The 24077-nt window shown below is 41.7% G+C and overlaps 1 protein-coding gene across 1 annotated transcript; it reads left to right on the top strand.

Annotated features, from left to right (window-relative positions):
* Window positions 1-574: 574 nt before the first annotated feature.
* On the top strand, window positions 575-19938 carry LOC138947681 (mitochondrial glutathione transporter SLC25A40-like). The gene is made up of 9 exons (XM_070319213.1): window positions 575-776; window positions 3750-3940; window positions 5262-5329; window positions 6256-6383; window positions 10658-10831; window positions 11650-11759; window positions 12869-12950; window positions 13460-13537; window positions 14810-19938. The coding sequence occupies exons 1-9, from the start codon at window positions 671-673 to the stop codon at window positions 14953-14955; spliced, it is 1083 nt and encodes a 360-aa protein (XP_070175314.1). The 5' UTR covers window positions 575-670; the 3' UTR covers window positions 14956-19938.
* Window positions 19939-24077: the final 4139 nt, after the last annotated feature.

The raw sequence follows: 24077 nt of genomic DNA, 5'->3' as shown, positions 1-24077 counted from the left end.
GGATATGACGTCATCAAAGACATTTATCAAAAAAATGAAAAAAACGTTCGGGGATTTCATACCCAGGAACTCTCATGTCAAATTTCATAAAGATCGGTCCAGTAGTTTAGTCTGAATCGCTCTACACACACACACACACACACACAGACACACACACACACAGACACACACACGCACATACACCACGACCCTCGTTTCGATTCCCCCTCGATGTTAAAATATTTAGTCAAAACTTGACTAAATATAAAAAAGTGGGTATATCATCTGGAATATTTCACTTGTTTAATATTGCCAAAATGTATCTCTGCTGCTAAAAACTTTGCTAATTTGCCTAATAATTAAGTTGGTTTGACTAACAGAGGGCCGACTAGGCTAAGAGGAGGGGGGGTTGCCAGTGGTGTTCCCTAGGGGGCGAAGCGCCCTGAAGCTGGTGGGTAGGTCATATTCAGAGATAGGAAAATGGTCGCTCCTTGCATGAAACGGCATAAAATAGACAGTAATAAAAAATGTTTTAAAATGACTGCGAAAGAAAAACTAGAGTTGCTCCCCTTCGTTCTCATCTTCACAACTTTCGGTACGAATAGTCTGACCCTTTCGTAAGTTGACGCTGGAGCTGTGGAACATGACCTGAAGATGTAATCGTTCTTAATACTTTCACAAGGATCAGAACATGCCGCAGACTGAGGCAGCATGCCCCAGGCACAGGGGAGTGATGATCACTCCAGTGCAACAGATGGTATCGTCGTGTACTGGGGCCATTTTGACGTCTGTTCTGGGTATGTTTGTCCTTCTCACGTGTTTCTAATTCTATAGACTTGTCAACAGACAGAGAGCTGCGCGATGACATGACGCAATTTTTAAGACGCTTTTTGTTTGATGCTGGAATATGACAGTCTAGAATACGCGGAACACAAGCTTTCACAGGCGAAGTTCTTTTCTTTGATCACGAGATTTACTACTGATCTGACCCAAAATTGACATTATTAGGACACACGTGTGCATAGATTGTAAGGCACATCCCACCCGCAAGACGTCTTTTTACAGCTTCAGAACACAGTCGCTAGTCCGACCCATGCATCCGCACACAGCATATACAAACATACACATGTACAAGCATACACAGGCAGGAGTTATCTTTAATGCAGATAAGTGCAAGATATTACAGTTGGGTACAAAAAATCAGAAACTTGTGTATAATATGAGAAAACCTGGCAGCGTGGACAGGGTTGATCTGGAAAGCTCAAGTGCAGAAAAGGACCTTGGAGTCAATGTAGACAGTGAATTGAAATTCTCAAAGCACGTGGAAACACAAGTCAACAAAGCAAACAGAATCCTGGGTCTCATTAATAATAATAATAATAATAAATAACTTTTCTATAGCGCGAGTCCCATCAATTGGCTCCAGGCGCTTTACAAATTCATTATAGAATAAACTAGCACAAATCAACAAGCATACAAAGCATACATTTAACTGAGACATAACACCAAGAACCCAAGCACTAAGCAAAACTTAGCGTACAATTTTAAAAGTACACACACACACACACACACACACACACACACACACACACACACAAAGATACCATTGACAAAGAGACCATAAAGCACATACAGGGTAGAGAGTTCCAAAACAGAATAGAGTTGTGGAGAGTCTACTCAGGCTAAGCAAAGGCTTTACGAAACAGGTATGTTTTGAGTTGGGTTTTGAAGGAGGAAAGGCTGCTGGAATCACGGATAGAACTTGGAAGCGAGTTCCAGACGGTCGGAATCTGGTACCTAAAGGTTCTTTCACCAAAGGTCTTGGTCCTGGTTTTGGGGATGCGAAGGAGTTTTTCAGAGGAGGATCTGAGAGAACGGGATGGCTCGTAGATACTGAGGGAATGGAACAAATAGGGGGGAAGTGATTTCTCAAAACAGCGGTACCCTAACAGAGCGAGCTTGTACTCGATTCTATACTTCATAGGAAGCCAGTGAAGGGTGGTAAGTAGGGGAGTGACATGGTCTTTCTTAGACTTCTGCAGAATGAGCCTTGCAGCACTGTTCTGGACTCTCTGTAAGCGATCAAGTTCTTCAGTGGGGAGGCCGGCAAGCAATGAGTTGCAGTAGTCAAGTCGACTCAGGATCAGAGAGGAGACAAGTTGAACATTAGACGGTCTTTGAGCATTTGGACGCAGAAACGCTAAGACTTCTCTTTGTTGCACTTGTACGGCCTCATCTGGAGTTTGCAAATGTGGTGTGGAGTCCCCGACTCGAGAAATATAAAAATTTGATTGAAAGTGTATTAAGAAGAGCCACGAAGTGTACAGGGTATTCCAGGGTTGAAGACCTTGAGTTATGAAGAGCGTTTGAGAGTTTTGAAAGTTCCAAGCATGTGCTATAGGCGTATCCGGGGAGACATGATTGAAGCATACACATTCGTGCATGGATACTAGGATTGCAAGAACCCACTGGAGCTGAATAGCCTTTGTAATATCCGTGGACATCAGTTCAAGCTCAAGAAGAAACAATGCAGAACAGCTCTCCGACAATCTTTCTTCACGAACAGAATCATAGACACGTGGAACTCCTTGGACAAGAATGTGGTAGAAGCGCCGACAATGAACAGTTTCAAAAATCGCTTGGACAATGCACTGAAAGATTATATGTATAGCCCAAATGTCAGTATGCCTCTCACTACAACCAGCCAAGAAAAAGTTGATAGAATAGGCCACGGTCAAAAGATCGTGTAGGTTACCTAGCCCAAAGTTAGGCTAGGATAGCAACTGATCAAAAGATCAGACAAAGGCTTAACAGCCTAAGTACCAGTCTGATAACATAACATAACATAACAATTGGGAGCATCTTGTTACTCCCCCGCCTCGTTACTGCCCCGGCTTGGTACTAACCCTAACCCTGAGGGGGAGTAACGAGCCGGGGGAGTAACGAGCTGATCCCAGTTAATTTACATATTATTAAGGAAATCATGCTCCCTTTGAAAACCAGTTAAAACTTAAATTGGCACTGATTCACATGTATTGAAAAATCTTCAAAAGTCAACTTGTGATATTCATTCAGTGTGTTACATTATTTACCCTTGATATAGATTAGGAGTATACCAGGCACATTTTGTCAAGTTAGGGATAAGAAAAATGGTATGATATGCCAATATGATTGTGTTACATGTAATTACAGCGCTGTATAGTACGTGTAACTCACTATTAGAAAACTGAGGGCACGTACTCCTCCAAGTCCTTCTTCTTCTTCTTCTTCTTCAGCGTTCCAGAATTGTCTGGTTACGTGTGAGCTCGTTTGCCCATTTGGGTTCCCCACACTATACTCTGAGAGCATAGTCAGCTTCACTCCGCTTTCGTTGAGTAGGCATGCTGGGTATTTTCGTGTTTCTTTAACCCACCGAACTCTGACATGGATTACAGGATCTTTTCCGTGCGCACTTGGTCTTGTGCTTGCGTGTACACACGAAGGGGGTTAAGTCACTAGCAGGTCTGTACACAAGTTGACCTGGGAGATCGGAAAAATCTCCACTCTTAACCCACCAGGCGGCAGCGACCGGGATTCGAACTCACGACCTCCCGATTAGGAGGCCGACGTCTTACCACCACGCCATTGCGCCCGTCCCTCCAAGTCCAACCCAACGGCAGAGAATCTTTTTGTTGTGTCTGAGATAGGAGAAATTGTATTCCCTTCCCAATGCCATTGTTCCCATTGAATGAGAGTTATGTTTTGATCATAACTATTAGTATTACTTGCAGTGACACCTTTGGATGTTGTGAAGATTCGACTGCAAGCACAGAAGAAGCCAAGTGCTTTCAGTCGAGGTAAATGCTTCCTGTACTGCAATGGGTTGATGGATCACATGTGTGCGTGCCTCAACGGATCGACCCAGGTCACACAGCAGACATGGTACAAAAAGCCTCTGCCTGCACCCTTTTCTGGCACCATGGTGAGTCAGACCAACTCAGTTCAGAATTGTCCTCCCCCCCCCTCCCCCCTTTATGACAAAGTGGGAGAAAGTCAGGTTTTAAAAGAGAGGGAATCTTAAAATGGAAGTAATTAGAATCTTCTGACATTACCAACAGAACATCTGGAAAAAAGATCTAGGGGGGTTCCACTGTTCACACACACACACACACACACACACACACACACACACACACACACACACACGTTTATTTCAGTAATTGTGTGGTATTGTGATAGTTTTTGAGTCACTTGAGAAAAAGTGACTCTATGTAATCGGTCAGTGTTAGTCTGTCCGGCCGGCCGGCCGGCCGGACATCCGGCCGGCCGGCCGTAGACACCACCTTAACGTTGGACTTTTCTCGGAAACTATCAAAGCGATCGGGCTCATATTTTGTTTAGTCGTGACCTCCAATGACCTCTACACTTTAACGATGGTTTCGTTGACCTTTGACCTTTTTCAAGGTCACAGGTCAGCGTCAAAGGAAAAATTAGACATTTTATATCTTTGACAAAGTTCATCGGATGTGATTGAAACTTTGTAGGATTATTCTTTACATCAAAGTATTTACATCTGTAGCCTTTTACGAACGTTATCAGAAAAACAAGGGAGATAACTAGCCTTTTCTGTTCGGCAACACACAACTTAACGTTGGGCTTTTCTCGGAAACTATAAAAGTGACCGGGCTCAAATTTTATGTGAACGTGACTCATTGTGTTGTGAATAGCAATTTCTTCCTGTCCATCTGATGCCTCATATAATATTCAGAACTGCGAAAGTGACTCGATCGAGCGTTTGCTCTTCTTGTTAATTATTTTATGTTGTGATATTCAATGGGCCAGGAACATATAGCTTGGTAGGCTCAGTGGTTTACAAAAAAACACCCGAACAACAACAGTTTTTCACTCAGACGCTGTCAGTGCGAGTTTGACCTCTGGTTTTGGCAAGGGGATTATGCTATGACAGGACAATGCTTTCTAGACAGCTTTTTTACCACGTAGTAATGTACTCCCTGTATCTCAAATTAAGTTGTGGGTAAATTGGAATATATATATATATTATTTCATGAAATGGTCTCTTTACACTATAGCACAGCATTATGAACAATGTGATCCCTGATGATATATTAATAAAAAGTGCCTGTACTGAAAAGTGGAGTAATTTAGAGTTCTTCTGTTTTCAGACTTCGAGAAATCAGACTAAAAATATGTGCAAAGATTAATGCTTTGTATTCTGAGCATTTCTTCTGTAAATAAAAAAAAGGAGAACTTGTTAGAATTGTGCATGAAATTTCTTCTTGCAGGATGCTTTCATGAAAATCATTCGGTATGAGGGTGTTTCATCTCTGTGGAGTGGACTTCCACCTACTTTGTGAGTATCCCGTCTTGAGCAGTGCTCCTATTGTTTACTGTCTTTTGTATATTAACAGTGCTATGTTTTTGGCTAGTCTGACACATTCTTACAGATATACAACTGTATATATATCCGACGTGCTTACAAAATGCAAGCAGTCTCTTTTGAGACAGATTTGATTTTTAGCAAATAGAAATGCAAGCGGTACTCTTTAATTGAAAATGTTTATGTCAGTTGCATTTTTGGCTTGTACGTTCATTGGACAATGTTCAAATCAAATTGAATAAAACCTCCTATGTCGCGATGGCAATAGATTGCATGACAACATTTTGAAGATCTTCAAATGGTATGATGCCCACAAGATCCCATGAAAGGTGATTTTTGTGAGATTTGCATGCTTATGCAAAGATTACACAATAGATAATGTTTGCAAATGGAAATTAAAGCTAAAAAAACCCTCAGACTTCTGAAAAAATGAAAAGTGACTTTTAAATTGTTTGATTGCATAACTGACAGATGCACATTTGGAACAGTAATTACGCGTTCAAAGTAAAGTGTGTGTGTCTGTGGGTGCGTGTGCCCACGCGTGTTTGTGTGTGTGTGCCCACGCGCGTTTGTGTGTGTGTGCATGTGTGTGTCTCTGTCTATATCTGCAATCTAGGCAACTGTAAAATGTATTGCATTTTTGTTTCCTTGTTCATCAAAGTTTGATCTGAAATAATACGTTCTTAATCTCATACAGCACTGTAACCTTGCACTTGCAGGAAGTAGGGGTGGGGGTGACCAGTGTCATTATTATGGCAATGGTGTGCATGCATGTGTGCTTGTGTATGAGTCTTTGTGTGTGTCTGTGTAACTGTAAAAGGTTTGTATGTTTTTTTTTCTTTGCGCATTCAAGTAGTACCTTCTTCTTTATAGATGTACCGTTGTGTGTTTTTGTGCAGAGTGATGGCTGTACCGGCCACAGTGGTGTACTTCACATGCTATGAGCAGCTGAAAGCCGCCATGCAGTATAACGAGTGCTGTTCCTATGACTGGTGGAAGCCTATGACTGCTGGGGCTATTGCCAGAGGTTTGTTTCTGCACCTCATTTATCTGGATTGGAGTGTCATGGTCTGTGTTGTTTCAATGAAACTTCAGCTGGTTCAAATTCCAACTAGTTAAGGCGAAGTGTGCCACTGAAATTTAGAGTGATTGGACTTACACAGCCATTTTGAGTTGTTAGCAGTTTTGCACCTTTCAATCTGTCTACTTTCATGACATGCATATGATTACACTATACAAATTCATCAAAGTCTCTAAAAATATATTTCATTGCACCAACCCGTCGAATTTTTCTGTCTTTTCATTCACTCTTCCGATAAAAATTACGATTTTCAACCCTTGACAACAGACATTTCTGCTCGCCCAACGCGGAAACGTCGTATACCGTTTGAACAGCAGTTCTCTCCCCTGTGTCATGCGGTGGTTATTTTCGGTTAAATATGGATTCTCCTGGGGAAACCCCCCTATTTTCCAAACAAGCAAACCACAGACACTTTCCATATAAGGGGGTATGACGTAAATACCTGGCCACGATTGGTCAGATAGGCTCGCGTGGCTTTTCGCATTCTAAAAGTCGTCTGCTCACCACGTTTAGTTTTCCACTGAGTTTGCTTAGAAAAATGGCTCGTGTGAAAAGATTAACGTTCCGAAAAACACATAATGAAGGCAAGCGTATGAGAAGACAACAACTGAAGAGTTGCAGAGACAAGAGAACAACTGAAACACAATCGGTGACAAAGCGCACAGACTCTGGATCGACCGCTGTGGCATGCAGATCAAATTCTGCGTCAGGACTGAGAGTGTGTTCTTGCCTGTTTGACGCGAACACAATTCAAGACGAACACATAGGCCTACACAGCAGCCACCGCGTCAAAAGCGACAGGTCCAGAGGCTTCCCAAACAAGGAGATGTTTTGTTGATTTGGAAACCTTTGATGGTATTGACTTGTAAACAAACTTTGTTGTCCGCAATGTAGCCTAAACAGCCAACGCTGTCACCATGCCCAGACTCAAAACAGGGACACGGCCTTGCAGTGTACGCGCATGTCTCTTGTTCAACGTGTGAGGAAGTTGTTCCAGGTACCGCTGGATACCTTGCTTCCAAAGAAAGCGATCAAATGGATTATGGTCTCATCAGGCAAGCCGTTTATTCGTCCTTGGTATGTGGGCTAGGTGCTCAACAATTTAACAAATTTTGTGAAAGTTTAGATTTGGTAGGCGTGCATCACAAAACCTTCCAGAAGAAAGCTGATAAACTCTATCAACGACTTCTTCTTCTTCTTGTTGCCGCTACACGTGGAGACCAGTCCAATTGAGAAATGTAGTGGTCTATCAACGACTTGATGTAGATCTACTGGAGGAGAAAGTATTCAGTGAGGCGTTCTTGACATCAGTGTAAGCTACGACGGATCATGGCTGACCATGGGGCACTCGTCCCACATTGGAATAGGGTGTGTTGTAGTCTAGACGTGCTGACTGGAATTTGCTTAGACGCTCATGTTATGTGCAACTACTGTCATGTTTGCCAGACAACTGGAAACAAACTTCTCCAGGAGAAACCCCTGGAGTATGCTGCCTGGCTGGTAAAACAACTGGACATCTGTGACAAGAATTTTGCAGGTGAGTGCGTAGATCTAAACAGTATGTGTGCGTTTGTGAAGACGGTTGTTGAAATGGGATGATAGTGTGTTGTGTTTGAATTTTACATAGATCTGTAAGTTTTTGTGAATATGTGTGTCAGTGTTTTTGTGTGCGCTGTCTATGTGTACCGTACGTTAACGTGTGTGTTTGTGTATTTGTGTGTGTTTGGGTACTAATCCATGCATAGTAATACATGTACTGAACAAAAACAATGATAGCGTCTATGTTAGTAGATCTGTGGCTGATTGCCGTGTGTGTGTGTGTGTGTGTGTGTGTGTGTGTGCATGTATGTGTGTGAGAGAGTGTGTGTTTGTGCATGCATGTGCGTGTGTGTGTGTGTTTGGGTATTGATCCATGCATACTAATACATGTACTGAACAAAAACAATAATAGCGTCTATGTTGGTAGATATGTGGCTGATTGCCTTGTGTGTGTGTGTGTGTGTGTGTTTGTGCATGTATGTGCGTGTGTGTTTGGGTATTGTTCCATGCAGAGTAATACATGTACTGAACAAAAGCAATAATAGCGTCTATGTTGGTGGATATGTGGCTGATTGCCTTTTGTGTGTGTGTGTGTGTGTTTGTTTGTGTGTTTGCTATTCAGTGGCTGACTTTGGTTTTATTTTTAGGTTCCAGTGGCATCATGGAAGTCGAGGCGGCTCGGGTTCTGTGGGGCAGGTCAGTGTCGCAGCACAATCTGCGATACACAGTTATCCTGTCAGACGGTGACACAAAAACCTTCCAGGAACTTTCCAAAATAAAGCTTTATGGAGATTAAGTAACCATCAAAAAAGAAGAGTGCATCAATCACGTTTCCAAGCGTCTTGGGACAGCGCTTCGCAACCTGGTGACAGACTGCCGCAAGAAAGGAATCATTTTGGGAGGGCGAGGGTATGGTCAGCTGACTCTGAATACAATCAAGAAGTTGACGATATATTACAATTGGGGGGGGGGGGGGGGGGGGGGGGAGGGGGAGTAAGACAGTTGCAGACATGAAACGGGCAGTGATGGCATCTCTGCGTCACGGCTACTTAACAGATGACAAGCCACAGCATGACTTGTGCTCCCATGGTGCCGCGTCATGGTGCTTCTACCAGGCCGCCCTTGCGCAGAACAAGCCCCCAGGACCACACGCAAAACTCGTCCATACACCTCTCAACTTCAAGAAGCTGAATCCTCCTCTAGAACCAGTTTACCAGAGACTGACGGAAGATCAACTGCTTCAGAGATGTGTGTCAGGAAAAACCCAAAACTCTAATGAGTGTCTCCACAGCAGCGTTTGGGTTCGCTGCCCCAAGGACAAATTTGCATGCAAAAATCGCGTACGGTTTGCAGTCGTCACAGGGGCTAGGGAATTCAATTTTGGACCAGCGGCTGCTCTCAACACTGCACAGTTCTACGGCTTTACAACAGGCTGTAACATGAAAAGATTAAATAAGGTTAGGGAGTGTAAGAGGGTTCTTGGCAGCCTCAGGTTCAAGAAAGATCAGCTAAACAAGAGACGCGACACTGTGCTTACAGCTAAACTCAAAAGACAGGATGAGCTCATCAGACTAGAAGGGGGTGCAGCATATGCTGCTGGGCAGTTTTAGGTAAGCCCGACTGCGGGATTTGCACTCAACACTGGACTGGACATCTAGATGTATGGCCGGGAATGTAGAAGAAGAAGAAGGTAAGCCTGTAGTTACCAGGTGTCTGTGAAAAGTACCTGAACTATGTTAACATTGATTTGGGGTGAATAAAAGAGCTTTGAAATGTTCTCGGCCTTGTTTCTCTGTTCAGCGTTTTTGCATGACCTGCTTTCTAGGAAACTGTTTTTCTTCAATCCATCTGTTCAGAATGCAATGAAACTTAAGGGACATGCTTATCAGAGGACAACCTGTGGAATGACAACAGGAATTTTCTTTAAATTAATAAATAACTGTTCAGGCGGGTCATATTTACTAAAATTGTGCTGAAAAACATGATAATTCATCTAAAAACAATATTTTATTAGAACTATTCATCCTAGAAAAAATCCCTGTTGTCATTCCACAACTATGGACTCCTACATCCTACATGCAAAAAATCACATTCCTATGATTGAAGGGGAAGCTAAAAAACGTGTTCCTAGCAACCCATTTTGGCAGTTGGAGATTGTCGTTTCCATGGTAACGGACAGTGACGGTACTGAAAACGTTATCCGTTTTGAAATCGTATATGCCTTACCACTTCATAAGTATATAACATTAGCCTATGGTAGAAGTAAATACAAATTTAGATTTTAGTGGCTCCCTTTGCCTTAAGATTAAAAACTGAACTTTTTTGCTAAGTTTTAATGAGTGTCATCTGAGGCGTTTTCGGGTGAGCCTAACCTTGTTGTGATCCCAGACACTTTGTTTGACTTCCAACATGCCTGCTTTTCTAATTCTTTTCAGGTTTTAAAGACGGCTTTACTTTAACCCTCAAATTAACTGGGCGAAGTCGACTACGCGAAGCATACTCCGCAAAGCTGGCCGTACCAAGCTTTAGCACCAAGTTTTCGATGAAAAGTCTTCGCAAAGTCAACTTCGGGCTCAATTTAAGGACCTCCTTTAGGCTTGTGTGAGTGATCTTGTTTAAGGTATTTTGGGTATGTCACTATCGATGCAGAGGTGCTAAGCATGACCTGTATGTTGAAACAGTGTGGGCAGCCTCCCTCATCAGCCCCGTTGAGCTGGTACGCACCAAGATGCAGTCAGCACAACTGACATACCAGGCCGTGGGGCAAGCCATCAACAACACCATCAAGACTCAAGGGGTCTTCTCACTCTGGAGAGGACTGGGCCCCACTCTGCTGAGGGATGTGCCATTCTCTGGTGAGTCAGTTTGCCAGTTTGCCTCGACTTCCACCCAACCACCACACACTCCACATTCTTTCAGATATTTTTACGCATACGAAATGCATCCTTTTCAAGCAGTCTCTTGCCAGACCGCTTTGCTTTGAAGAATTGAAAAGTTGTTATTTTGCCTGAAACAGTCCCCCCCCTCCCCCACACCACACACGTAAACACACCATCCTTTCAAGACCTTCCTTCTTCTTCTTCTTCTTCTTCTTCGTTCATGGGCTTTCAAGACCTTCCAAAATATGAGAAAAACTTGTCTAGAAAAGAAAAAGAAAGTCTTATAATGTTGTGCTGTGTTTCTACAGCTCTAACTGCATGGCTGAGCTATGAGACAATGAAAGTTGGGGTGAATTCATGGTTCTTATCCCTGAAACTAACCAAGATGTTATGCGCTCTTTGTTCCATAGTCCTGTACTGGCTGAACTATGAGACCATGAAAGCTGAGATGAATGACGCTTATCCCTGAAACTAGACAAATTGTTATGCTCCCTTTGTTCTATAGCTCTGTACTGGCTGAGCTCTGAGACCATGAAAGCTGAGATGAATGACGCTTATCCCTGAAACTAGACAAATTGTTATGCCCCCTTTGTTCTATAGCTCTGTACTGGCTGAGCTATGATACCATGAAAGCTGAGATGAATGACGCTTATCCCTGAAACTAGACAAATTGTTATGCTCCCTTTGTTCTATAGCTCTGTACTGGCTGAGCTATGATACCATGAAAGATGAGTTGAATGCATGGTTCTCATCCCTGAAACTAACCAAGGCGTTATGTTCCCTTTGGTCCACAGCTCTGTACTGGCTGAGCTACGAGACCATGAAAGCTGAGGTGCTGAGAACAACAGGCTCGCCGGAGTTATCTTTCTCCGAGAGTTTTGTGGCGGGCGCTGGTGCAGGCACAGTAAGTACTGGGCTTGCTTTGAAGACTTCTCTACTTATATGCATGTCATGTACAGCATCTTTCCTACACATGAAGTATAGGGCGGGGATGTAGCTCAGTCGGTAGCGCGCTGGATTTGTATCCAGTTGGCCGCTGTCGGCGTGAGTTCGTCCCCACGTTCGTCGAGAGATTTATTTCTCAGAGTCAACTTTGTGTGCAGACTCTCCTCGGTATCCAAACACCCCCGTGTGTACACGCAAGCACAAGACCAAGTGCACACGAAAAAGAACCTGTAATCCATGTCAGAGTTCGGTGGGTTATAGAAACACGAAAATACCCAGCATGCTTCCTCCGAAAACGGCGTATGGCTGCCTAAATGGCGGGGTAAAAAACGGTCATACACGTAAAATTCCACTCGTGCAAAAAACACGAGTGTACGTGGGAGTTTCAGCCCACGAACGCAGAAGAAGAAGGATTATTTTGCTTAAAGTTTGTGTGATGCACAATAAATGAATTTCTCATTCAAGATAATAAAGTTTCCTGTGTCAATGGCGATGTCCCCCACAGTGTTCTGGCTGACATACAGTATAAGTACATGTGCCCTGGGTTTATTCCTCAGTGCTGACACATATTTCTCTGCTTTTGGTATGTTGCGAGTCACGGTCTCGTTTTTGGCTTTGATTGATTGATAGAGAGGCAGACTTATTGATAGAGAGGCAGACTTATTGATAGAGAGGCAGACTTATTGATAGAGTGGCAGACTTATTGATAGATAGAGAGGCAGGCTTATTGATAGAGAGGCAGACTAATTGATAGAGAGGTAGACTTATTGATAGAGGCAGACTTATTGATAGAGAGGCAGACTTATTGATAGAGAGGCAGGCTTATTGATAGAGAGGCAGACTTATTGATAGAGAGGCAGGCTTATTGATAGAGAGGCAGGCTTATTGATAGAGAGGCAGGCTTATTGATAGAGAGGCAGGCTGACTCGGTGTCTGCGTGCCCATGTCTATGTCTGTGTTTGCATTTTCGTTTTCATTAAAAAAATTGCTGATCAGAAATTGAGCTTACCCTTTGCTATCATCAGACTTCGTAAGCCTTGTAGCTAACAATTTGTTTGATATGTGCAGGTGGCAGCCATTCTGACTTTGCCGTTTGACGTGATCAAAACCCATCGCCAGGTGGAATTGGGAGAGCAGGTCATCACAGGAGGTTGGTCTGCAATCATTCGTTTCTTCACCTAGGATGTATACTACCCGTCATAAAAACCTGGCAGATAAGTTCAAGTGAAGATCTTTGCGATGAGGCCGTTTATTGTAAAACCAGTTATATGACTGGAAAGGCCATCCATTCCCCTACCATATTCAACAAACAGATTGATTTTTACATAAGATAGTGTCTACACAGTGGAACATACAACACAGACACGCCCAAAAATCAAATGCGCAAAAGCAAGGTTCCTGTATTGAGATCAACAACAACAAATCAGAAAAGCTCAAACAAAACAAGTTTTGCTTGTCATTGGAATTCGAAAGAACCTTCAAATTGTATCCAAAACAGCCCCAGTTTTGTTTCCCTATCTTGGCTAACAATGATGTTATGGCATGCTGAACGGTATAAGTGTCATTCCTCTCAGAAGTCATAAAGGGTGTTTTTTGAAGCTGTAGCATAAATGTATGTAATGTATTAGGATAACATTTTGTTTTGTTTTTGTTCTCTAGGGAAAAAAGTCTCCACGTCAACACTGTTTCTGATAAAGAAACTCTACCTGACTCAAGGATTTCACGCACTTTTTACAGGTAAGCACGTTTGTTAAACCCAAGAGTAAGGAATTTTCATGATACTTGCTGTTCTAAGGAAGCTGGCCCGTGAAATTGAATCCCAGAACTTAATATTACGTAGTTCATTTTATGGTGTTTGACAGGGTAAGAAGACAGAAGGTCTCATTACTAAGTTGCGATTGCAAATATTATACATTACCGTATTTGACGGATTACAAGACGCACCGTTTTATAAGCTGCACCCCCGACATTTAACAACAAAATTGGGACGAGCCACGTATAGGCCGCGTCACTATATTAGCCGCCGTCGAAAAAAATATAATCAGATCGTGTCAATCAATCAAAACAACCAGGCAAACGAAAGTATGGTATTTGGCGAAATCGGCTCCGAGAATAAACAAGTGAAACAAAGAAGAAAAGTGAAAAAGTTTGAAGAAAAATATCACACACACAATTTGTAACCCGCCCGGAATAAGCTTTTTTGGGATGATTTACGACTTTTGCGCACATTTCGAGCAGACGAAAACACAACATGGCGGCTCTCGCTCCTCCAACTATCGCGAGACACAAAAAAACGAAATCTCGCGCATGCGAGATCCTGATACATCCGGTGTTTCTCTGTACGCTATCTTGTCACCACGACTTGTTGACAAACGAAGATTCGCGAAAGAAAGAGAAAAGCGCCGAGTCTTGAGTAGAGAGCTAATAAAGTACCAGTAATAGCTAATCGAGCGAAATGAAAATCCGCGGCGACTTCCATTAGGTGAATGCTATTCAAGTTTAGGTAACGTTTTAGCCGCATCTTTTTATAAGCCGCAATGCGATTTTTTTTTTTAAAGTCGCGGCTTGTAGTCCGTCAAATACGGTATTTGCATTTTTGACCAAAATGTGGCATTTGGCACTGATTGAAACAACCACTGTTTATTAGACCACACAAGTTGAACAACGACTGTTTTGATCTGTCAAATGTCCTACTTTATGAAAAGAAAATCCAATGAACATACATGTGTTGATCCTTTTTATTTCGAATTCGTCTTATATTTAAAAATTGAGCGCACTCTACGTTTGCAGTCTCGAACAGCCGTCTAGATTTGCGATTTAGTTGGCCTTTAGCTGAGATCACATGGCTCGAAGAAGGGAAATCCACTGTTCTGTCGATACATTAATGTTTGTAACAATTGGTTTCATGGACAATGCTGCAGTAGGTACAAATGTGTGTGTGTGTGTATTTTTCCCTGCTTCTGATAAAAATAAGACCAGAACTGAGCAATGAAACTTTGACTGTTTCAGGTTTGGCGCCACGCATCATTAAGGTGGCTCCAGCCTGTGCCATCATGATCAGTTCCTATGAGTTTTTCAAGACGCTCTTCTACAACAGGAATTTGCAGCAGGCGCAGGACTTAGAGGTCGAATGTGACATCACCCTGCAGCCTTGAGAATTCCAGAGTTTTCCAGTCAGTCTATCACAGTTCATAAACAGACTTTGACTTACAAGCCATACCAAAAACGCTGTACCAAAAGTGGCGATAGCTTGGTCGTAAATAACAACGGAGGGGATCGAAGCTACTCGTTCAATTATTGCTCTATCTGTTGTACAAATTGCTATTTTTGTGTAAGTACGATTCTTGGCCGTCATTGACTGCTAGTCATTTGGTTATGCCATCCTGTCAAACCAAGTCTAAAACACAGCGATTGCATCATATTTGTTAAGAAGAAATATTAGGCAGTGTGCAGAACCCGTTGCCGATTTTGTTTTGTGTAAAATACCGTAAATGTCTGGTTTACGCAAACTCTGTCATCAAAGACTTTTCCTTTTCCTTTTTGCTGACCATGGTGAGTAAGATGGGTGCCCTTTTAGGTCTCTTGGCGGAATTGCTATAGAGGGGTAGATTTTATTGACTACTGACTTTAATTCTCGCAGTGGTTAGTGAAATACTTTCCACTACAGGGCTGCATTATATGCTTTATTTGTCTTCCATTTGAAAAGCGCACTAGCATGGGTCATTATGCAAGCTTCAACACAGTTTAACAAGGATAGTTAAAAGCTTGAAAATGGCTTTTATTTAACTCATTGTCTCTCAGGTACGGATATATTCGTACCCACTCATATGGCTCTATCTGACCAGGTACGGATATATCCGCTCAGACTGTTAGCTTCAGTTGCTTCCTGTAACGTCCATCTAACGCAGGCGTTAGATGGACGTTACAGGAAGCAACTGAAGCTAACGCCTGCATTCCAGCGTGTTGATACACAGTTACTACAATTCTGAGTGACCTGGTGCAGCACAGCTGGTCTCAGATAAAAAAAAAACCTTGGTCAACATAGGTGGGGTAGAAAGTGTTAATAGACTGCTAACTTGACTGTGTTAGCTGTTGTGTTTAGATAATTTTTGCTGTTACCAGATCTGTTGAAGCATTTTTATGCTAGTATCTCTTGCAATCTCATGTGTTGTTTTAGCCATGAAATAGAATGGTAAAGTTAAGTGGTCACATTGCATGCACTGTTAAAGGCATGGTCTTTCTCAAGTAAACATTTCTTGTCTCAGATCTGTCCATGGTTTTACTTCTGATCAAATTAGCCCACCTTTTGAACACATTCAAAAAATCAAATGCCTGGTAGGGTGGTAATTTTCATAAATTCATTTCCCATTCTTCCCTGGAAGTAGCCAGGTACAGTGGAACCTGCCCTAGCCACCACCTCTTGCTAACAACCACCTGCCCATTACAACCACCACCTCTTGCTAACAACCACCTGCCCATTACAACCACCACCTCTTGCTAACAACCACCTGCCCATTACAACCACCCAAAAGGATCCTGATGTTTTTCCCCTTATATAATGCACCTTTCCATAGCGACCACCTGTCTATGACTTACAAATTTGTCATACTTTTGGTCCGTCAGTTGTGTGGTCTTTATAAACAGGTTGGACTCGAGTTGATTTTGTGTGTATGTCCAAGTGGAGGGATGGTCTTGTAAACACCTGGATAGATCAGAGATGCAGACCTCAATTGTGACCCTCCATCACGGAATGAGTCGCATGTCACCTTTGCATGATTTTCATATTTTTACATTTTTCTAAAGAGTTTTTTATGCTCTATCCAGTGGTGAAAACCGTTTTAGAAAAGAGCAAAAAGTGTTTGAGTTATAAGCCTGTGACTAAGGTGACCCTCACACTGTTACAAGACACTCCCCGGACTTATATTAAGCCTAGCGCAGAACCGCGCGAGGTGACATGCGACTCATTTCGTGGTGGAGGGTCACAATTGTTTACACGTGAAGGGCTGTGCCTTGAAGGAAGAAGATTTGGATGTTGCTTGATTCCTTGTATACCTTGGTCTTTCTTCTTCATGTCTTCAAGATATTTTTGTATGTCTTGAGTATAAAATCTGCAAAGTGTGAGTGGCCTTCCAACTTGCATTGATTTTGTTGCATTTTATTGTCCGTTTAAGGCATGTTGTATCACGCGGGCGATGTTTTATGGGATAACACACTTGTTTGTAACACCTGTATTCTCTGAAATGTATGCCAGGTGTTTGAGTGGGAGTTGTTGATTAGTAAACATATTGTATCAGATTTTATTCACATGTACATACATAACTTTTCTCATGCCTAAAACAAATGCTTTGTGGGATGTATATGTGCTGTAAATAAGGTTAATTTTTGAAATGTAGGATTTGTATTACAGACCATCATGCTTTGAATATTATTTGGGGGGATGAATTAATTTCAGGCAGAACATACGCAAATTCAATGGATTGATTCTTCTTGAAGCCAGGCTTTCGTGTAAACTCGACTTTCCACAGGGAAGTTGCATATCCTGATTGTTGATGTTTGTAATTGCTGTGCTGTTGTATATGTACATGATTATTCAATTGAATGTCTTTGACTCTGGAATGAGAGATGTAAATAATTAATACTGATGAGTGTGTTCCCAGTCATATGTGTGGCATGCAAAGACTACAAGTTATGAAGAAGGAAACAAAAATATTGTACTTTTTTTTTTAAATTAGGCATTACATGAATGCAATTTCTGAAATCCTCATTTTTACATTTACTCAAGTTTTGACTAAATGTTTTAACAAAGAGGGGGAATCGAGACGAGGGTCGTGGTGTATGTGTGTGTGTGTGTCTGTACGTGTGTGTGTGTGTGTAGAGCGATTCAGACTAAACTACTGGACCGATCTTTATGAAATTTTACATGAGTTTCTGGGTATGAAATCCCCAGACGTTTTTTTTTCATTTTTGGCTCACGTAAGTGTAGCCTATGCGATGATAAACTTTGTCTGTCTGTGCGTGCGTGCGTGCGTGCGTGCGTGCGTATGTATGTATGTGTGTATGTCTGTGGTAGAAACTTTAACATTTCCGAGTCTATGGATTACGTCAGTCTCGGTCAAAAGTGTTCGACGTGTGTGATAGAAACTATTTGAAGACGTCACATTATGACGTAAGAGGGTTAGACGTCACGCAAAGGAATTACTGAAAGTCTCGGTCATTGTTATTGTGAGCGGGCCGAGACTTCTTGGCAGATCCAGGGTCTCGCTTTCTTGCATAGTTTCACCTATGCTTACTGTGTGTGTGTGTGTGTGTGTGTGTGTGTGTGTGTGTGTGTGTGTGTGTGTGTGTGTGTGTGTGTGTGTGTGTGTGTGTGTGTGTGTGTGTGTGTGTGTGACGGAGTGATTGAGTTTGTGTTACTGTTTGTCGATTTCTTACGTGAGCCTTGAAGGCTTCGCCTCTTGTTTCGATAATGATGTCATATCCGGCTTTTTGTGAAAGTTGAGGCGGCACTGTCACACCTTCATTTTTCAATCAAATTGATTGAAATTTTGGCCAAGCAATCTTCGACGAAGGCCGGACTTCGGTATTGCATTTTAGCATGGAGGCTTAAAAATTAATTAATGACTTTGGTCATTAAAAATCTGAAAATTGTAATTAAAATTAATTTTTTTATAAAACGATCCAAAATTACTTTTATTTTATTCTTCATCATGTTCTGATTCCAAAAACATATAAATATGTTATATTCGGATTAAAAACAAGCTCTGAAAATTAAAAATATAAAAATTATGATTAAAATTAAATTTTCAAAATCGTTTTAAAAACAATTTCATCTTATTCCTTGTCGGTTCCCGATTCCCAAAACATATAGATATGATATGTTTGGATTAAAAACACGCTCAGAAAGTTAAAACAAAGAGAGGTACAGTAAAGCGTGCTATGCAGCACAGCGCGGTTAGCACAGCGCAACCGCGCTGAACAGGCTCGTCATTTTCACTGCCTTTTGCACTAGCGGCGGACTACGGTCATTGTGAAAAAATGCAGTGCGTTCAGTTTTATTCTGTGAATTCCACAGCTTGACTAAATGTAGTAATTTCGCCTTACGCGACTTGTTTCTTTATTCTGCCCTTCACATCTGCATTTCATTTTTATTTTGGGCAGACAACACTTGAATTGAGGGCTGACAAGTGTGTCTGTGCGCTTGCCAGTACAAATATTTATGCTTGTTTACACTAAGAAGACTATTCCTTGTTCCAAACGAAATTGCAAATCTTGTCCCTTCCTCCACTCTGACACCTGCCTCCAAGGCCCTCGTGGCTCCTTCACGGTCAAGAGAACGTTTGACTGTCAAAGTCACAACGTTGTCTATGGGATAGTCTGCCTCTCTTGTCGCCAGATTTATATCGGAGAAACCGCACGCACCCTCGACTGCCGCTTTTCAACTCTTTTTTCTTGCCTGTGTTATTGTTGGCTTCCCCTCGAGTAGCTTCCCTTGCTTCTCTGTCTTTGTCATTTGTTGGTTTGTGCAGTGCAGTTGTTTTGTCAGTTATTCTCCTCTTTATCTGTTCTATCGTCCGTCTTCTTTTTGTGTGTGTATTTTTGTGCCTGAAGAAGACCCTTAGGTCGAAACGTCGCTGTTATTCGTTCCGTGTTCGTCATTTTAACGTGAGTACATTGCTTTTTGGTCTCTTTATTGTTCCCTCTCACGTGCAGTCGCCATTGTTTAATACTTATAAATATTTAGACAACCAGTACAGAAGATACCTAGATCAGGAACACAAGCACTATGGGATGTAGTGCGATGATATGTGTGTAACTGACATAAGCACTCAACAGGATTTTGTGATGAGCAGAATGTTTTCTATTACTGAAGAATTTTTTGTACATATATGGGTTGAAATGGCTTAAACGTCTATTTCTATGTTTTGAATAATCAAAACAAGAGAAACCAACAGGAATCTTTAGAAATGCCGGTGAAATTATTTTATTATACATTATTGTGATCAGATTTCCAAGAGTTATCTTGAAGCTGAATGCAGATTGAAAATGTTAATGTGTGTGTCTGTGTGTGGATTTGATTGTGTGTGTTAAATGAACTATGTATTTATGCTCTTGATCTTGATTACAACCAAAAGCTTTTTCTTTCTTTCTTTCTTTATTTGGTGTTTAACGTCGTTTTCTACCACGAAGGTTATATCGCGACGGAGGGAGAGGGGATAGAGCCACTTGTCAATTGTTTCTTGTTCACAAAAGCACTAATCAAAAATTTGCTCCAGGGGCTTGCAACGTAGTACAATATATGACCTTACTGGGAGAATGCAAGTTTCCAGTACAAATTCTTTCTTTCTTTATTTGGTGTTTAACGTCGTTTTCAACCACGAAGGTTATATCGCGACGAGGGAAAGGGGGGAGATGGGATAGGGGAAAGGGGGGAGATGGGATAGAGCCACTTGTTAAGTGTTTCTTGTTCACAAAAGCACTAATCAAAAAATTGCTCCAGGGGCTTGCAACGCAGTACAATATATGACCTTACTGGGAGAATGCAAGTTTCCAGTACAAAGGACTAAACATTTCTTACATACTGCTTGACTAAAATCTTTACAAACATTGACTATATTCTATACAAGAACCACTAAACAAGGGTAAAAGGAGAAACATAATCCGTTAGTCGCCTCTTACGACATGCGGGGTGCAGAGAAATAAGGATGTGGAAAAGAAGACTTTTGGTAAGTGAAATAAAGGTGATGGATCCAGTCAGATAGAAATAAGACAACAAGAAAAGAATTGGAAATCTGCAGGGAATAGTAGGGAGAGTTTTCTTGGAAGGAAATATAGGTGAAAGGACTGGTAAGGCAGAAATAAGACAAAAGAAGAGAAGTAAAGGGGTGGGGTGGCTCTGTGGAAACACTCCCGCCGCGTGAAGGCGACCCCATGGGAGCTTCCAGTACAAAGGACTTAACATTTCTTACATACTGCTTGACTAAAATCTTTACAAATATTGACTATATTCTATACAAGAAACACTTAACAAGGGTAAAAGGAGAAACAGAATCCGTTAGTCGCCTTTTACGACATGCTGGGGAGCATCGGGTAAATTCTTCCCCCTAACCCGCGGGGGGTAACCAAAAGCTGAGCAATAAAGTTTGTAATATGTGTCTAGTTACCTGAAAATGTGTGGATGTGAGTGCTTAGATTAACTTAGTGAAAAAAACTTATTGCACCCATTAAAACATTCATTCCCGTATCATTTCATTCAAACTGTCTATGCCGTTAAAGGCACTTAATTAGATCAAAGATTTCTTTGACAAGGGTCACGCCACAGTCGTCCAAATAAGGGTGCCCCCAAACATCGACCACAAAAATGTAAGGTACCAAATAAAAATGGACAAACATTCAGCATAGGCACAACTTAACTTATCTATCCAGAACAGGTTGTTTTGTTTTCCTATCTTGCATATTTTTTGTGTTCTGCCATTCCTGCTGATGCAGGTGTTGATCGCATGAGCAGTCAAAAATCGGGAGGGTTTTGAGGACTTCTGATGGGTACCATGACAAAATACGCTGTATTTCAGCAACGACCTGGTGGACGTCTTTTGCTTTGGATAGGATAAGGATAAAATTTTATACAGTCCTGTGAGGTTACCCTCATGGAAATTCGGGCTGCTTTTTTCCTGGGGAAAGAGAGCTGCCGTACAGTATACGACGCGACCAATATTTTTTCTTTCTTTTTCCTGCGTGCATGTATTCATTTTTCCAAGTCCTGAGACTTTCGCGGTGAACTTGGGTACTTTATCGTGCGCATGCATGCATACGGAGGTGTTCGGCCACCGAGGAGAGTCTGCACAAAGTTGACTAGGAAATGTCGTACGCTGAAGAAGAAGAAGACTCTAGGAAATAAATCCCTCGCCGAACGTGAGGATTGAAGCCAGTGCCGCTCCCGACTGAGCTATTTCCCCGCCCCTTTTGCTGGTCCGTACCAATAACCTGCTCTCATAAAGCTGTGACAAGTGTGATGTCTCTTATGGCATCTTTACTTTATTCAGTGCCAGTCTTTTAACAATAGATGAAAGTGCAGTAAGCACCGTGTGAGAAATCGGCCTGCTTTAACCTTTCATCTCCCACACAGAATCACGCCGTCTCCTATGCAGTTTCCATGAGAATGGTATGATGACAAGCCTCGCTCTTGTCTGCTCAACCCCTTTTTTATATTTAGTCAAGTTTTGACTAAATATTTTAACATCGAGGGGGAATCGAAACGAGGGTCGTGGTGTATGTGCGTGCGTGCGTGCGTGTGTGTGTGTGTGTGTGTGTGTGTGTGTGTAGAGCGATTCAGACTAAACTACTGGACCGATCTTTATGAAATTTGACATGAGAGTTCCTGGGTATGAAATCCCCGAACGTTTTTTTCATTTTTTTGATAAATGTCTTTGATGACGTCATATCCGGCTTTTCGTGAAAGTTGAGGCGGCACTGTCACGCCCTCATTTTTCAACCAAATTGGTTGAAATTTTGGTCAAGTAATCTTCGACGAAGCCCGGGGTTCGGTATTGCATTTCAGCTTGGTGGCTTAAAAATTAATTAATGACTTTGGTCATTAAAAATCTGAAAATTGTAAAAAAAAAATAAAAATTTATAAAATGATCCAAATTTACGTTTATCTTATTCTCCATCATTTGCTGATTCCAAAAACATATAAATATGTTATATTCGGATTAAAAACAAGCTCTGAAAATTAAATATATAAAAATTATTATCAAAATTAAATTGTCCAAATCAATTTTAAAACACTTTCATCTTATTCCTTGTCGGTTCCTGATTCCAAAAACATATAGATATGATATGTTTGGATTAAAAACACGCTCAGAAAGTTAAAACAAAGAGAGGTACAGAAAAGCGTGCTATCCTTCTTAGCGCAACTACTACCCCGCTCTTCTTGTCAATTTCACTGCCTTTGCCATGAGCGGTGGACTGACGATGCTACGAGTATACGGTCTTGCTGAAAAATGGCACTGCGTTCACTTTCATTCAGTGAGTTCGACAGCTACTTGACTAAATATTGTATTTTCGCCTTACGCGACTTGTTTTTTCCTCAGCAGGCAATTAAGTACAATGGTACCTGCGATAACGTATGGGGACACCAAAGATGTCCTTTTGTGACAGAGTGACAGGTACCTCTGTAGCATCAGTTGACGTTCACATTCATCCCAACACAGAAAAGTATTACAAAACATCACAAGATTCTTGAACAGCATTTTTAAAGTTTTGTTTGTTTGTTTATTTGTTGCTTAACGTCCAGCCGACTACGCAGAGCCATATCAGGACGAGGAAGGGGGGGGATGAAGGGGGCCACTTGTCAAGCGATTCCTGTTTACAAATGCACTAACCCATTACTTGTGTCCCAGCAGGCTTTAGTAAAACTAAATTAATACCTACTGGAAGATTACCAGTTTCCAGTATGTTAAAATAGGCTTAACCTATCTACTGCTGGACTTACATCAGAACACTAACAGATTAAACTATACATGAATCGCGAGACAAGCGGCAAGAGAAGAGATTTTTGGAAAAAATACAGGTGAATGAGCAAGAAGGCAGAAAAAAGAAAAGAATTCATGAAGAAAAAGAGAGCATGACAGGAAAGAGGAACCAAAAATCTACCTAACAGCAAACTAGAAAGCTCCTGCGGTTCCAAAAACAGGAGGGGCTTTTAATTTCATAACCGCAGTGCCCCACTGCGGGACATTTTTAAAGGCACAGTACGCCTCCCGTAAACCATCACAGATACTGTCAGGCTTTTACACACAGTACAAACTCCCTTCCATTTGAACATTCACCGAACGGGAATATCCTAGGTGCCCTACGTAAAGAGCGAGCAATTTTCAAAGAATTAATTTTGCGGATTTTCTGATAACAAAATCGGACCATGGTGCGTTTTGGCGCTAGACCTAACTTTTAAAATCTAAATAATAAATTGACAGCTTGTTACACAAACATTCTTAAATCATAAAAGAATTCTTTTTTCATCAAGACAAGATCAGTACAATTCGAAGTTTTGAAAGTTTGAAAAAAGAAAAGCCCGGAAGCAGGGTCACGCAAGGTCGTGGTTCTCGTAGCAGACGACGGTTTATGCCTATCGCCAGTTCCTCTGAACAGTCAAAAGCCATTGCTAGAGTTCGTGTGAATCACAGCCGTTTGGTGCGTATAGATTCAGAGGTACACAATAACGTGCTATTGCAGATAAGCTTACAGCGAGTCACATTCAAATTACAAACTGACGACTACA

This window comes from Littorina saxatilis, linkage group LG14 (genome assembly GCF_037325665.1).
Source record: "Littorina saxatilis isolate snail1 linkage group LG14, US_GU_Lsax_2.0, whole genome shotgun sequence".
NCBI classification, from domain to species: domain Eukaryota; kingdom Metazoa; phylum Mollusca; class Gastropoda; order Littorinimorpha; family Littorinidae; genus Littorina; species Littorina saxatilis.
The sequence above is the reverse complement of the archived record's forward strand: the minus strand, read 5'-3'. Positions and strand labels throughout refer to the sequence as shown.

What these genes read in the sequence shown, in the direction of transcription:
- LOC138947681 (XM_070319213.1), top strand. Translation starts at nt 671, where the DNA reads ATGCCGCAGACTGAGGCAGCATGCCCCAGGCACAGGGGAGTGATGATC. An exon ending in CGGGCGCTGGTGCAGGCACA is followed by an intron (nt 11,760 to 12,868) that starts GTAAGTACTGGG and finishes TGATATGTGCAG; the next exon opens with GTGGCAGCCATTCTGACTTT. An exon ending in ATTTCACGCACTTTTTACAG is followed by an intron (nt 13,538 to 14,809) that starts GTAAGCACGTTT and finishes TGACTGTTTCAG; the next exon opens with GTTTGGCGCCACGCATCATT.